At 38.9% G+C, this 15,301-nt stretch overlaps 1 protein-coding gene across 5 annotated transcripts in view; it reads left to right on the top strand.

Moving 5' to 3' along the window:
• Window positions 1-11,910, top strand: part of LOC119737361 (formin-like protein 3) — a 33,477-nt gene extending 21,567 nt beyond the window's left edge. For all 5 annotated transcript variants that reach the window (XM_038211664.1, XM_038211661.1, XM_038211660.1 and 2 more), the window contains 17 exons: window positions 359-490; window positions 833-859; window positions 1,023-1,067; window positions 1,234-1,302; window positions 1,816-2,059; window positions 3,217-3,375; window positions 3,935-4,026; window positions 4,576-4,747; window positions 4,911-5,038; window positions 5,315-5,383; window positions 5,751-5,837; window positions 6,062-6,130; window positions 6,559-6,639; window positions 7,302-7,428; window positions 7,982-8,082; window positions 8,879-9,043; window positions 9,536-11,910. In XM_038211664.1, coding sequence (XP_038067592.1) covers window positions 359-490; window positions 833-859; window positions 1,023-1,067; window positions 1,234-1,302; window positions 1,816-2,059; window positions 3,217-3,375; window positions 3,935-4,026; window positions 4,576-4,747; window positions 4,911-5,038; window positions 5,315-5,383; window positions 5,751-5,837; window positions 6,062-6,130; window positions 6,559-6,639; window positions 7,302-7,428; window positions 7,982-8,082; window positions 8,879-9,043; window positions 9,536-10,105 — 2,337 coding nt within the window. In that variant the 3' untranslated portion in view covers window positions 10,106-11,910. The remainder of the gene's footprint in view (window positions 1-358; window positions 491-832; window positions 860-1,022; window positions 1,068-1,233; window positions 1,303-1,815; window positions 2,060-3,216; window positions 3,376-3,934; window positions 4,027-4,575; window positions 4,748-4,910; window positions 5,039-5,314; window positions 5,384-5,750; window positions 5,838-6,061; window positions 6,131-6,558; window positions 6,640-7,301; window positions 7,429-7,981; window positions 8,083-8,878; window positions 9,044-9,535) is intronic.
• The last annotated feature ends 3,391 nt before the right edge of the window (window positions 11,911-15,301 follow it).

Raw genomic sequence — 15,301 nt, 5'->3', positions numbered from 1 at the left:
GTTGAAATATGTTGAACTCTCACGAATTCGCAGCGCGAATACTCCCCATTACGTCACAAAATCGTGTTCGCTTTCGCGCCGAGTATAGCCTAACTGAAGCAAAATATTTGATACGTGTATTAGCAAAGAACTTATATGAGTCGTGATATCGTTTCTCTGACCATTTTTAAGGGAATATTAAAAGTCGATTTTTTGTAAACGATTTCTGCGCAATAATATTATTATTCGTATCTCAAAGCATTAATTGATGTTTTCTGTCGATAACATAGTTTTGGTGACCACCCGACCTTTCGAAATACTCTGCAAATAGTTTTTGGTAATGTTTTAATATTTTATTATTATTTTTTTTCTTTTTAAGTCATTCCATGGCAACCTCCCTCCAACAATCAAAGCTGAGCTGGATCAGTGGCATGATCACTTCATTAGCATACAGGGTCTCCAAGACAACCTGGCGGAAATACAAGAGCGAAATGACCTGCTCAGACAGGAGGTAGGTGAAGCTGTTACCAAGTCAGTCAAGTCTCTGTCAAATGTTGACCGACGTTATCATTTTTAACTACATGAATGACTTAATTAACTTGGCTTTGATCATTGTTGCTCAATACCTCTCAATTAAAAGCACTACAACACTTCCTTTAATATGAAAATGCCCTTGTTACTGCATGGACATTATTACAAATGTGAGTAGCTTTAGAAATGTACTCCAGTGAATTCTCCAAAACACCATTTCGTGAATTTTATCTTGCTGGATTGCATCCGTGCAACTACAGACTACCAGATACTAAAGCTCAGTATAACATATTAATACTTTTCCTATTTTTTTCTTTTATAGGTCGACCTGCAGCAGGAAAAGATCAGGGTATGCCAATCATAATATACTTTTTAGCGTTTTAAATATTTTTGTTAATTTTTTCGAATAATTTTTGAAGGAATGATGTTTTTCGATACATATTCAATTACTACTACTCATTAAGCAATGAAAATGTTTCTTTTCATTCTTCATTTGATGGAACTTTTTTCAGGAATTCGCAGGCAGCAAGACTGAACTGCAACAAAAATTACAAGAGGTAAGAGCATCAATTGATATCCTGCGGTAGAACATTTGATTGTATCTGCAGTTAATGTACAAATTGGTTCAGAATGCAAAAGCTAGATACATTTTTATTCGTCTAGTCTTGTACATAGGTCTGTATCGAATCTTTGTTTATTCATATGTCATTTTTTAAATTTCAGGTGGACGGGAAGTCACAGGAATATCGTGAGAGAGTAGTGGAACTTCAAGACACGCTGGAACACATTAGGGTGAGATGAAGACATCAACATAACCTAGAATCGGAGACGATATTTTTTTAAGTTGTAAAACTCAGATGTTTGTTAAATTTTTGCAAGACTGTTTTCTTATTTATATCTTTTAGTGGTTCCGCCATTCAAGTTTGTTGCAAAACTTTGAAACATTTATGATCTGTTTCTATTAAATCGATACAAAAGCAACCGCTTCATGCAGGTTAAAATTGGCGAAAGCGTCAACCCTAATTATTTGAACTAAATGTTTGTTTGTAATTAGAGATTTAGAAAAACTCTTTGTTCTAGCAGTTGAATTTTTTTTTTTTGAAGAATTTTTCCTTTTGAATAATTGTTAGATTTTGAAAGGTGGCAGGAACAAAGCTGATGTGATTCGGTTGAATAGCGGAAGTTCAAATGGTTTCATTTCAACATTCCGGGGTTATTGTTCTGAGGAAGTACTAAATCATTTGACAATGACTTAACCGCCAAACTAATGATAAATTTGAATGCCTACTTTGACTCCATCAACAGAAAGTCTACCGACAACAGACAGGGCAAGACCTAGAGACTCAACTCAAATCTTACCAGCTCCTCATGAAGCCCTTAGACTTGGAGCAGTCGGAACCGTCCCTAAGCAGCCAAGATTCCTCCGAGGCTCCTAGTACGGGGAGCGTGACGCCGGTGTCATCAACGACTGAACTGAACGGAGGGCTCCGGTCTCCTGCAGCGAAGAGAACGGGAGGGACCACAGAGACCAAAGTCAAGACGACAACAGGTGAATTTTGATTACTGGTACTTAGCTATGACAGAACAAGTCACCACAAGGCCGATTATATTGAACCGACGGATATAGAACCGATATAGTGTCAACCAAGGGCGGATCCAGAACACAATTTTGGGAGGGGCCCCAAAAAATTTTGGTCCCCCAAAAAGGTGGGTCAAACAATTACGGCGTGGGGTTCGGGGCCCGCTTAAGGGCCCCGAAATTTTTTTGGATTCTAGATGCTCTGTGGTGCGATCTGAGGCAATTTCTGACCACTTTAACCAATGTTTTTTTGAGGAAAAGATGGTGGTGTACTCATTGCCTGCCTTTATTGCGATGTCACAATAAAAAAAAAAAAATTGGTTTCGTTTTGGGGGGGGGGGGCATGGCCCCCTTTGGCCCCCCCTGGATCCGCCCTTGGTGTCAACTACTATAATCTTTGAGTCTCTCGTATTTGTTTGAATTTGCGTAGAATAATACGCGCAATTTAAAATTGTATCCAGTTTTTGTGCTACTATTCCAATTATCCGAGTATCGTTGTTTTAAATTTATTTGCTGTCTTATTTATACAGGGTGGCCTTATCAGTTAAAAAACTGCTTTCCATAAGGGCCCTGCTTCATTTTAAATAAGAAATAATTAAACAGTAAAAGAGTTTTGATTAAAACAAAACAAAAGACATATATATCATTAACAATAAAATATCAGCAATCAAATTAAATTAGACATATAAAAGAATAACGACATTTGTATCAGGAATACAGACATTTTAGTAAATCCCAAGGACTGATCTTAATAGTGTTTATTTTAGTGAAGGAGTGGGCATAGAGATAGCTTTCTTTAACAGGCAAAGACAGGACCTAAATTCCAATGGAGCTAAAAGTTCGTTGGAGGATGATCTCAAGATGATCATCTTCAGCTTCGAAATTTTTAATTTATCTTGTGTATGTGTCTTCTGACTAGTGTCGCTCCATCCCCTGAGGAGAATGACAAAATGTACAACCGTAAACAGTGGACCGGATAGCTCAGTTGGTAGAGCACCGCGTGAACGCTGTTCCGAATCCTGTTCCAGTCAGTTTTTTTCCTCAAACGCTACACTTAATTTTCTAATTCAAGAGACACATGATATGAATACTGACTCAGCATCATTTCTTGAATGGTTGTTTTGCAGGCGGTGGTCAAACCTCTGCCGTTTCATCAAAGACTCCAAAGGATCCAGCTCTCCATCTACCGCTCGCCGACAAATCCTCGTCCATCCCTGCCGCACCTGCTCCACCCGCACCCGGCCTACCCACCCCACCGCCTGCTCCTCCAATGTTCGGACAAACAGGTGGGAATCTTTGTGAAAGTCATATTAGTGAATCTAAGTAACGGGGTATCATTACAAAAGTTAAAATTAATTGAATTGTCCACCGTTTTCTAATGTTGAGCCTTCGCACCGTTTTTCAGTGTGAACAAAATTGTTATTAAAATTGGAGACAAACAGTATTTTGAGACTTATTCGTATACACTTGAATAGAAGCGCTCTCCTTATACATTAAGCGCGTGGAAGAGGTTTGTTTTGTAGACAGGTTATCCAACGATCATCAAAAAAGGATTTAAAAAAGATAATTCATTGTTGCATTGTCCCAGTTTATGGTACATACATAACACAATGGGACTACAGAAAACTGGAACTTGCCCAAGTTTGTTGTTTGCATTTGGGTCATTCGATAAATTTGAGGTCAACTTAATGATACTTGAGCGGCTATTTACACAGTTCAGAGATAAAAGGTACAGGAAAAATGTCTCACTTTAGACATGAAATTTATGGAACAGGGGTATCTGCTTTGAGACAAAATTGTAAAGTCTAGAAGTTACGATTATCATTTTTTTCGTTTATCTTTCAGACTCCAGAAGAAAAAGAAGAATCATTTCCACTGCACCACTGCCCATGTTGAATTGGGTGACGCTTCATCCAGTCAGCAACACAATATTCAAAGTATGTTTGACGGAATACAATAATGTTCTGATTCATAATGGAACAATAAGGTCAACTTAAAAATTTGGTATAATTCCAATACGCATTAACAGATTATAAGGCTTGAGGTTTTATTCTGACTTATGGAAACAAAATCGGCATTTCGATTGTAAAGCTCAGTATTTTTTCTCAAATGTGTACATAAATTTTCAATGGAGACCTTGACGAATCTTTGGTAAAAAAAAAGTATGTGATGAAAACTAGTCTGTAAACTAGTCACTACAATCAAAAAGCGATCGTGATTTTGTAATTATCACAATCGGAGAATCAATTCATTTATATCTGAAGTTGCAAATTGATACTCCGTTAAAGAGGCCAAGTCGTGAAAGAAGACACTGAATAAAAATTAAGGAATCTGATAAAAAAAGTAGTTCAAAAGTACAGTAGAACACTATGTATTCGACGCTCCAACAAAGTTGTTAATGGAGAAATAGGGCGTAAAGACCAGTGTTTTACTTCCACTGTTATTGTTTGATTCTGAACAGTAATTGTTTGTATAATCATCAACAGAACATAGACGACGAACGAGTACTAACAGAGCTAGACTTTACCGATTTTGAGCGCAACTTCCGCCTACGGGAGGCCAAGTACAACACGCTTGCCATGGAGAGAGTAAGACGGCTGCAAGAGAGACTAGCTGAGAAGATCACCGTTATTGAAACAAACAGAGCCAGAAATTTAGGTAAGAAGAAGATAAATGTAATAATGTATAAATTAGTACGTGTTTTATGACTAATCACATGATAAAATTGATATTTAGTCATGTAATCGACAGCTGTTTCATGTTTTCTATCACTTTAACTCAACGACTGTTTCAAGGGTCATTATTTCAATTTCTCATTCAGTGATCACAAAGAGAAGAATCGGGTTACCAACGAAGGAAATCAAAGATGCCATAGATATGTGCGACACCAGCCTGGTAGCCGGCGAATTCGCTGAGCTGCTTCTGAGATTTCTGCCAACAAAGGAAGAGGTAGGTCTCTAAATTGTTTGTGAGATTTTAGAGAATCGGGCAAAATAAAGTTGATTTTGACTCATGATGAGTCATTGCCGGACTACACTGCCGAACTGAATCTTTTTAAAAAAAATGCCGTCACATTGTTCCTTATCCAGGGGAAGGGTGGGCTCAGAAATTGTTCGTTATTTGAATTAAGCAAATTGTGGTATGGATTGAATACAAGTTATCTTTCTTGGACGATTGAAATAAACAGCTTTAAGATTTATTCTGCACTAACTCCTTGTCTTGTAGTTGAAGTCTCTTGCCAAGCACGCAGATGATTACGAGGGAATGGGAGAGGCCGAACAGTTCATGTTTCAGGTACAAAAAATAAATATTTCCTTGAAAAGCACACTTTATACCATTGTGGTAGTCAAGTCCATCACAAGTCCTTACAAGTCCCAAGCTATTCAAATAAACCCTAACAAACGCATACTGTTCTTGTTGTTCACCGGGCCCCTGTTGACTTGTGACTGGACTTTCTTATTTTCTAATGAAAGAACACGTGATGGACTTTATACTGCAATTTTAGAGAATATAATGAAATTCTTTGTTGAGACTCCTTAGTAGATTACGTCCGACCGTTTTAGCCCATTTTCAAGATATTGTTACGAAATTGATACTTTTTCGTTTTGTGATGATCAAGGTGACCAAAATTATCGTAATTTGTGTGTTTTTGTCGCCGTAGATGGCTCGAGTTGATCGGTATGAGTCCAAGCTGCGTCTGATGGCCTTCATGGGGATATACAAGGAACTCATTGTCTCACTGCAACCGGTAAGATTTTATATAGAGGAGCATTGCGTACCATTATTGCATGCAATCTGTATATCGAGGATGTGGGCATATAGACAACATTGTTGAAGCACAACCATGTTTGTTTTACTGAAGTCATCACGTTCATTTCATTACAAGATCTGTCCTCATAAACTGTTTATTTCGTACATCATCAATTGAAGGTTAATTGTTTGCTTTGTTTCATGACCCTGTTTTGAATTTAGGACATGATAGAAATCGTCAGAGCATCGGAGAGCATCATGAAAAGCAAGAAACTGAAAAAGTTGTTCGAGGTAAGAGGGATTTTGTTCAAAGAACCATTCTGCAAAACGCAAAAGTTGCAAAAAGGCAACATTCATCGTCGGTTGTGAGCTAACCGAAGTCTCCCTTATAGGTGCATCAACACCTTAATGTACATGTAATGCGATGCGATGCGAGGGTGCAGCCTAGCCTACACCAACTCGGGACTTGATCGCGGCCCTCCACTCATCCCTCTCCAGCATTATGGCCCTCAACTCCCCTGTGTCACTGAGACCAACGTCCCGTCGCAGCGTGTCGATATACATGGCTCGTCTCCGCCCCATGTACATGTAAAAGGAATACAATTGTGCTTTAAAATACGGTTATTTTTGCAATTATGTCGTTAAGTTGCATTCATACCGGTAAGTCTTGCTTTTGAAACCTTACACCAATCTGAACGAGTTTATTTTTTTTCCCAAAGATCATTTTGGCGTTTGGTAACTACATGAATAGCAGTAGACGAGGCACAGCAAGCGGATTTAGATTGGAGACGTTGGATAACGTAAGTTGATTGTCGTTAATGGCCGCTACCATTCATTCTTTACACTTTAATTGAATTCCTTGAAATCATTTAACATCTAGCTTCCAATGTCCTCCTTTTGTTAAATGCGTAGGATTAATTGATTGTGGACTTCGGCCTATACTCATTGCCTTCATTATCCAAAGGTTAACAGTTGCATTAGGACTCTGATAATATAGAGAGAGCTGAATAGTGCAATATTTTGTGCTGTAGTTAAAAACTCATCATGAGCCTTAATTTTTTTCTTGAAAACTACCAAAGAAGGAACTTGAAGGAACTTAAAGCAACTTTTTGTTACAACTATATGATACTTATTGTGATTCGGATCTTTTGATCAATGTTGAAGGCCTGTTACAAGTTTTCCCCTCTTCCTAGTGTTTTATCCTTCAAAAAGTATCTCAAGATCCATCTTCCCCCCAAATCGTAGCTTGTTGTCCTCTAATTCTTTGTCTTCTCTTTCCTTTTCATTAAAGCGCCTTGCATCCTTTGGCAATTCGGCGCTCTATAAATCAGTATTCTTATATATAAACTTTGAAAAGAAAAAAATCTAATGTATCTTCGCAGTGTTAAATAACTAAACATCGTCTTAAGAATATCCTGCTCATGCTAATCAATTGGTGATATTGTGTTTTTCCTGCCTTTAGATGACCTTTGTCAAAGCCGCAGACAGATCTCACAATTTTTTGAATTACCTTGCCGAGACCGTCCGGCGATGTTACCCTGAGGTCCATAATTGGTATGATGACCTCCAGCTTGATCGGGTCAAAACCTGTAAGTCACTCCTAAATGGATATAACCCCTTCACTTCCAAAAATTGAATTTCAGCCTGTTGCATTAAGTAGAGATCAGACGATTTAGAGTGAAAAAATGTTAGATTATGAAATTGGAAAGCAACAATTTCTTGAATGAAAGTTCAATACATTCGGTGAAATAAACTTAACTCTAAGTGTCTCATCTCTAGTTTCAGCCAGTTAGAGTAAATTTCACTCTTGTGATAAGAGTGTTAGATGATTTTTTTTTTGGATACAGTTTCGATGATTTATTTCTTTCTTGTTTGAAACGACTGCGACGTTTAATCCACCATCCCCAATAATCTGACTCAATCAAAAGTCATTCAACAGATAAAGTTGAATAATATTTCGGATAACATTATTTGAAGAAAAAGCCTATAATGCAGCACATTCTCTTGATCCCCATAAATTTACAGGATAATTTTGTTAGTTGTTTTATACGGTGTTTTTTTAAATTAGTTGATCACAGAAGTTATCAAGTACATGTCTTGATCAGTGGTAACGTATCCACCGATTTCTATTTTCTCATTAAGCATCATTGGAGTCTCTGACCATGGATATCCACGGGCTACGGAAGGGTCTAGAACTGGCCAAGTCGGAGAGAGATCGTCAGCAAAACAACGCTATCATTGATGTAAGAATGCAATCATTATAGGTCGTTCATCAAACCGCGGCCTCATCTCTGGGTTTTGGTATTGTCCTTGGCAATGGAGCTGTAAACCGCAGACCGAGCCAGAGACAAAGTTAAATAAAACCCGCCTATTGGCGAATGGTTCTTTTAAACATAGACTGAGACCTGATCTCATTGAATGAGGACGGGCAACAGGCGTAGAGCTTCTATATCATTGGTTGCTACGTGCAGTGCAATTTGATTGGACAGGCTCTCACTAAGTGCAATCATATGGCATGCCACTTCTTTTGTGCCAAGGGGAACGCTTTCAGAAAATTCAGTTGGTTGACAGTTGAATGATATAATAAAGCCAAGTCGATATTCCAACTGCGCATGTGCATAACAAGATTGGACGATTTTTACTTCGGAGAAACGCAGCAGATAAGTGCACACAGGTCTAAGGGGACACACAAAGGTTGGGCTAACGAAAACACGTATCAGCTGTCCATACTTGTTTAGATTTTTGTGCTTACAAAACTATGATTTTTCGTGAATATCCCCTAAGGAAAATTGTCAAATCTTGTAGTGCACATGAACATTTGAAATACCGAACTGAATTATTCAGCCTATTTGAAGCATCCATCAAAATTTGATCACGTATCCATCATATGATGCGTGTTTTTTGTGATTGAAAACTGCTCTTTTTTTATTCTTGACCCTTCATGTTTTGAGCAAGGATATTCATAGTTATTGTACATTATGTGTTTATAATAACACTCAAATAACTGCTTTGATTTTTGAAACGCTTTTCACCCATCAGGAGTTCTACAAAGCATCTTCTGACAAGGTCTATGAGCTTTCCGAGCGGTTTAAGATCACCGAGGACACGTATAAACACATGTGTGCATTATTCGGCGTTAAACACAAAGAAATGGAACCCAGTGATTTCTTCAAGATTTTCATCAACTTCGCCTTCGAGTATAAGGTGAGACAGGGGCGGATCCAGGGGGGGGGGCCAAAGGGGGCCATGGCCCCCCCCCCCCCAAAAAAAACGAAACCAATTTTTTTTTTTTTTTATGTGACATCGCAATAAAGGCAGGCAATGAGTACACAACCATCTTTTCCTCAAAAAAACATTGGTTAAAGTGGTCAGAAATTGCCTCAGATCGCACCACAGAGCATCTAGAATCCAAAAATTTTTCGGGGCCCTTAAGCGGGCCCCGAACCCGACGCCGTAATTTTTTTGGCCCACTTTTTTGGGGGACCCAAATTTTTGTTGGCCCCCCCCCCCCAAATTGTGTTCTGGATCCGCCCTTGAGGTGAGATGACATTTTATAACATATCTCAGAAACTTCTTCGTGTGGTGTTAAAATTCATATTGTTTAAACCACTAAAAAGACGAGATGAGCAGTATATATCTGGGACTGATTTTTCTCATTGTAGTTGATGACCGCATATATGATAATTTTGTTTTCAGAAAGCAGCCAAGGAGAACTTGGATCGACCAATCAGAGCCAATCCTGCGCGTAAACAGACTGTCAATGCCTTACGTCAGATCTCCAACGAAGAGGTCAACGCGCAGGCGCAGCAGAAGCCTAACAAGTCCAAGTTGTTCTTCAGCCGTAGCAGCAGCAAATCCAAAACTGGCAATCCAGACTCTTTAGAAATCACCAAGCGATCCTCGCCTACAAAACTCTCCTCGCCGGCTTCCAGCGACTCCGGGGTGTTCCTGACCGTGACGCCGGAGATGGAACGGGAGCTGGACACCATTCCATACGGCCCGGGCTACCAGAACGGACACGCTGAGGTCAACGGGAACAAGGAGGACAAGACAGGGAAGAGTAACGGCGTGGTGCTGCTGGGACAGCGACCGTACAATGTCAACAACAACAGTGATGCTTACGCTGGTATTGCTGAAGATGATGGCTATTATAACACATCTCCGCTGCAAGATGAGGCAACACCGCTTCGAGCAGAGCCTATCTACTCCACTTCCATCTCTGCACTTGATCGTCCCAAACCACAGAGCCACACGTATAGGTTTTAATGGGCAGTCTTTGAAGTACAAGTGGATGTCAGATTGTGAGCAACTCAAATGCGACGAGTGGATATCATAGACCTCTTGCACGGTGCGCCCTCACTGGGTAAAGCCTTTGTCATTTAAATCACAGCGCGTCCATATTCATGCGTGTCAACGAGAAACAATGACCTCTCCTCAGATGTGACATCTGATGCACTTGGTCTGTTCAACTTTTAACAATGCACATTGCCTTGTAAAGATATGTAAAGCCTGCAGCGCGAAGCACATGGATTTTAATATCTCGGTGAAATTATGCTCTGTAAAAATTGAATAGTTTCCAGTTTATATTTTTTACTTGCTAAAAAAAAGTAGTAAGCAAAATTGACAGCAAAGCAGCTCCATACAAATGTTTTCTGTAATATTTATTGCTCAGTGTATTTAAGATTTTATCATGTTTATCAACTCAAGAAGACTTTTTTTCTATCATAAAATGACCAAGAGTAACTATAACGAAGTTGGATGTATTGGCAGACAATATTTCCGAGAATATTTTTTCCTTCAAAATCGTACACAGTGCAGAAAACTAACAGCACATCATTTGTACAGAACTCAATGTTTTAGTTAATAGTACCTTGGCTTTACAATCCTCAAACTCAAACTAACTTCCAATCTGGAAGTATCTGAAAGAGATTTTCAAAAACACATGATTAATTTCGAACTTTAGTTTAGTTTTGGATTTGTTGTGGTTAAGTCGGGTGAATTTTGTCTTTATCTGGTCTAAATATGAGGCTCATATTTTGTACATCTTGGGTTTTTTATGAAAAAGAGGAGAAAGTTTGTAAGAAATGAATTTCATTGCTGTGTACATAAAATCGCGTGTACAGATGCAAATATGTTAGTCTAAATACAACACAACTCGTATATGCCAAAATTACTTGGTAGGTTAATTTGCTGAACACTATCTGAAGAATTAAGGTATACAAATACATCTTGATAAGTTCTCTGCCTATGGACACGGCCCCTCCAACACATACGACTTTGTATCTGTAAAAAACGTTGGGAAATATGGGTTGATATGTAGACCAACGTTGGTTAACATATCAACAGGATAAACTCTTGGGCAAATTCTTTTCAATAGTTGGACAACTTTTACCCAAATGAGGTAATTTCAAACCAATATTGGGTAAAAATATATTTCCCAACAGTGTTTTACCCAACATTTTTTACAATGTACACGTGTACTACATACAGTCCGAGGACAGCTGCAAGACAACAACAGATTCAAAGTTGTCCTCAAACGGAGATTTTTTTTGAGAATAGTCATTGCTTGTACACTTATAAGTCTCTGGGAGTATGAACAGAACGAAATAATTCCTTGTCCTCGAAACAAAATCGCAAAGTCCGACTGTATGTTCGTGGTATTTATCGAGGACTTAATGCAGCTTCTCACTGTACAGGGTATTCAACCGAGGACGGCTTGCTGTAATCGAGGACCCTGTAATCTTCAGTGATTTGTTTTTAGTAATTTTAGAGTATTATCTTTCCTCCGTTAATACCACTCGCAAATCTCACACTTCACACCCCATAATAAAAGGGATACCATTTTTGTATAGTTTTGATTTTAGTATAGCATATCTTTTGCACTTGTTCATTATGAAGCACAGTACTAGGAAATCGTCTATAAAATATGTACATTGTATATTTATTTTCCATGTCTTAAATCGTGTACAATTTGTGAAATTTGCAATTGTTATTGATAAAAAAAGGTTGTACAAATATGTAAATTCACGACGCAAATGATGACATTAAAACAGATTGCTCAAAAAGTTTAACTTTGCCTTATCAAATCAAGTTGTTTGCATTCTTTTAAAATCATAATTATGAACAGTATTAATTACACTTTATTTCATGAATCACCGATTAAATATATACTTTTGATGAGTGATGATTGATAATTACTACAATTAGTTTTAGTATTAAGAAACAATTTTTGCAAATATATATACATGTACACTTAATAAAATAAATCATTATTTATTAAAAAAAAAGGGTCAAATTCACAGACCCAACCTCGAAAGCAAAAGTCAGTAACGCCCCTCAAAAAAACCCAATTAGGCCTAAGTATTAAAAAGTGTAAAATACCTTAATGAAGACATAACTTTTTTGAAAAAGTTCTATAAACAATACTATATTTTCCAACTTATGATAGTTATAGGGATCATTATCTTAGTCACAGAAAGGAATTCCGCCCTCAATATAGTCATGTGAAAAACAACTTGTCTCTTTGCTTAAAAATCGGTCAAATATAATCGATTGTTAAATTATTGCAAGATAGTATTGTGCAGAATCGAAACATGGAAGGCATCGATACTCTTTTGCTTATAACAATAAGCAATCGGGGTCTATTAAGTGCCGTCCAGGCTAGGGCGAGAGTCGGAACGCGTTTGTGTAATATTTTTCAAGAGACACTAAGGTAGTCTGAATATGAACATCGTGGACGATGATTACGTCTGAGTTTCAAACCTATTTCCGGACACAATGTTTTTGCACTACTCAACAGTTTGCACATCATGAAAAAAAATGGTCAAAAGGCTTACTGCATATAACGCAATTCACTCACTTAGGAAGCAGGGCTTCCTCACATTATATCAGCCTGATTCTATTTAGACATCTTTAAAAAGTTCAATCAAACTTTCCAGGTTTTCATCAATATTTCTTGCAATCCCAATTCATCGTTTGAAAACTACAAGAAAGATGCCAGCAAAACTGCATTATTCCTTCCACAAAAAGTAAGCCCATACCTCAATAATTTTGTGTTCCAAGAACCACTAGCCTTTCGAGTTGTAACGGACACGAGGCGTTATTGATGAGGTTAAACTCTTTTCAGGCATTGTTGTTAGACTGACTGCACATAGGGGTACTACGGGCATTGATGCGCTATATCTTGACTTTTCTCCGCAACTACTGGGTTTCAAGAACTGTCCTTTTGCCAGCTTGTTCGCCTCATCACAAGCTTCCGAACAATGTATAGTTTGTGTAGAACTTTCAAAGGTTAAGGTACCTTCAGACCGCGATGTACGAAGTTCGTATCGCGGGCGCTTGCGGGCATTGCTGTTAGACTGACTGCACATAGGGGTACTACTGGGATTGATGCGCTATATCTTAAATTGTCTCCGCAACTACTGAATGTTGAGACCTGTCCTTTTGCCAGCTTGTTGGCCTTATCACAAGCTTCCGAACAAGGTATAGTTTGTGTAGAACTTCCCAAGTTAACCCTAAAGGGGCCGGGTTATTTTGACCATCTCTCAGCCGGGGGGGGGGGGCGGATTCCGCCCCCCCCCCTAAGATCTCGGCCATCGAGTGACGAAAAATTTTGAAACTCAACACATGCATAGAGCAACTCTTCCTAAACATGCCCAAGAAATTTCATGACTGTAGGTCAAAGGGTTTTGGAATTATGGCTAATTAATTATTCATATGTATGAATGGCAATTCTGCTCGGTGTACACGACGTATATGCGAAAATTCAGTTTTTACGGCGCGTAGCGCCGGAAAATTTTTCGCTACGTGCCAACCCGTGGTCCGATTTTTATGTTTTTGGTATCAAAAGATGCGCAAAGCTCGAGGCTAAAAAGTCATAACAGCTCGGTTCGCGAAAAAAAATTTTTTAGAAGCTATCGCGGAAAATGTTGAGGGGGGGGCGGATTCCGCCCCTCCCCCGGCCCCTTTAGGGTTAAGGTACCTTCAGACCGCGATATACGAAGTTCGTGTCGCAGGCGCAAGTATTGGCACGACGCACACGCGCGCGCGGTTGCTATAATTCGTCAGATCAGTGCTTGACGTCGCGTAAAGCTGCAATTCAAAACAATTCAAAACATGATTCATTAAGTTTTGATTTGAAATTAAGATCCTGGAATGCTGTTTTTCTCGGAATATACAGCTGAAGCTTAGCTGAAACTTAATCAGGTTAGTTGTTTAGTATCCTTCATTAGATTTTGAACACTTTTGTTGCTTCAAACGAACAAAATGCACAAATTACAAATGATGGACTATATCTTTAATGAGACAACTTCTGTGCCCAATTGCATAGCGCTGCTAAGCACGCGAATTGATGCAGAACCTTCGTCTAGTTTCAGAGATCGTAAGCAGTAAGCGCAGCTAAAGGTACGCTGACCTTCCAGCGAACCGCAGTAGGAAGTCATTTGAAGCCAAGACCGGTCGGTGTTCTATAAAGGACAACATGCTGTCTTACGTTTGTTCTCAAACATTGTGATTCACTTTCGTATTCCTCGTGGTTTACCTTGTTCACCTTTTGTCCCTTCAGTTCACAGTGTTTCAAACGTTGTGGTTTACTTTTTGAATGCCACAGTTCTCTTTTTGCGACGTTTGGAAATTATAATCACGGCGGAAACTTGGTTTTAGAACATCATAATATTGTGTACGTGAACAATAAGCACGTCAAATCTTGATATAGCGCGCGTTGTTTGTAAGCATACAACGGTCGTGTTTCGGCGGCCATTTTTGGAAGACCAGGGTCGGTTTCACGAAACGCTACGATCGATCGTATCTTATGTTATATATTAATGGATAACCCATCGTAACTTAAGATGACTTTTAAAAACGATCTCAAGAAATTTACGAAGGGTTGAACGCATCGTAAATTCCATGGCAACACCTCGTAAGTTACGATGAGTCATAGGGTCATTGTAACTCAATTTAAAAAAACAAAAGTAAGATCATTTCAGCAATGGCGCTTATGCTAAAAGTCGTCTTTCGGTAACTACCAGGGCATACAGGGTGAAGTTTTGTTTCGGGATTGAAAAGATGGATGAGCAAGTCTGGCGAATCAGCGCGCGGTTCGTAAATGCCACTTCACTAGAACAGTGGTCAAAAGAGGGCGCCACTAATGTGTGAAAAACCACAAGCTGGTACATGTCTGTACAAATCGCTATACCGAACAATCGTTGTTACGAACAATTTCTGTGGATCCTGCGATGTTCGTTATAGCGGCGTTTCACTGTACATGTAATTAACGCATGAAAACAAAGCACGCAAAATCAGTCAGGTCATTGAGGTGCTGAGATTCGTTTGGGGCCGTATCATAAGTCCGACGCCTCATAGGTCCGATAACTCAAAAGTCCGAAATTTCGTACTTTTGAGGCGTCGGACCTATGAGGCATCGGACTCATGAGCGGACACCCTGCGTTTGATAAATATGCTCCA

Source organism: Patiria miniata, unplaced genomic scaffold, assembly GCF_015706575.1.
Source record: "Patiria miniata isolate m_02_andy unplaced genomic scaffold, ASM1570657v1 HiC_scaffold_3, whole genome shotgun sequence".
NCBI classification, from domain to species: domain Eukaryota; kingdom Metazoa; phylum Echinodermata; class Asteroidea; order Valvatida; family Asterinidae; genus Patiria; species Patiria miniata.
This window is presented reverse-complemented; position numbering and strand designations above follow the sequence as displayed.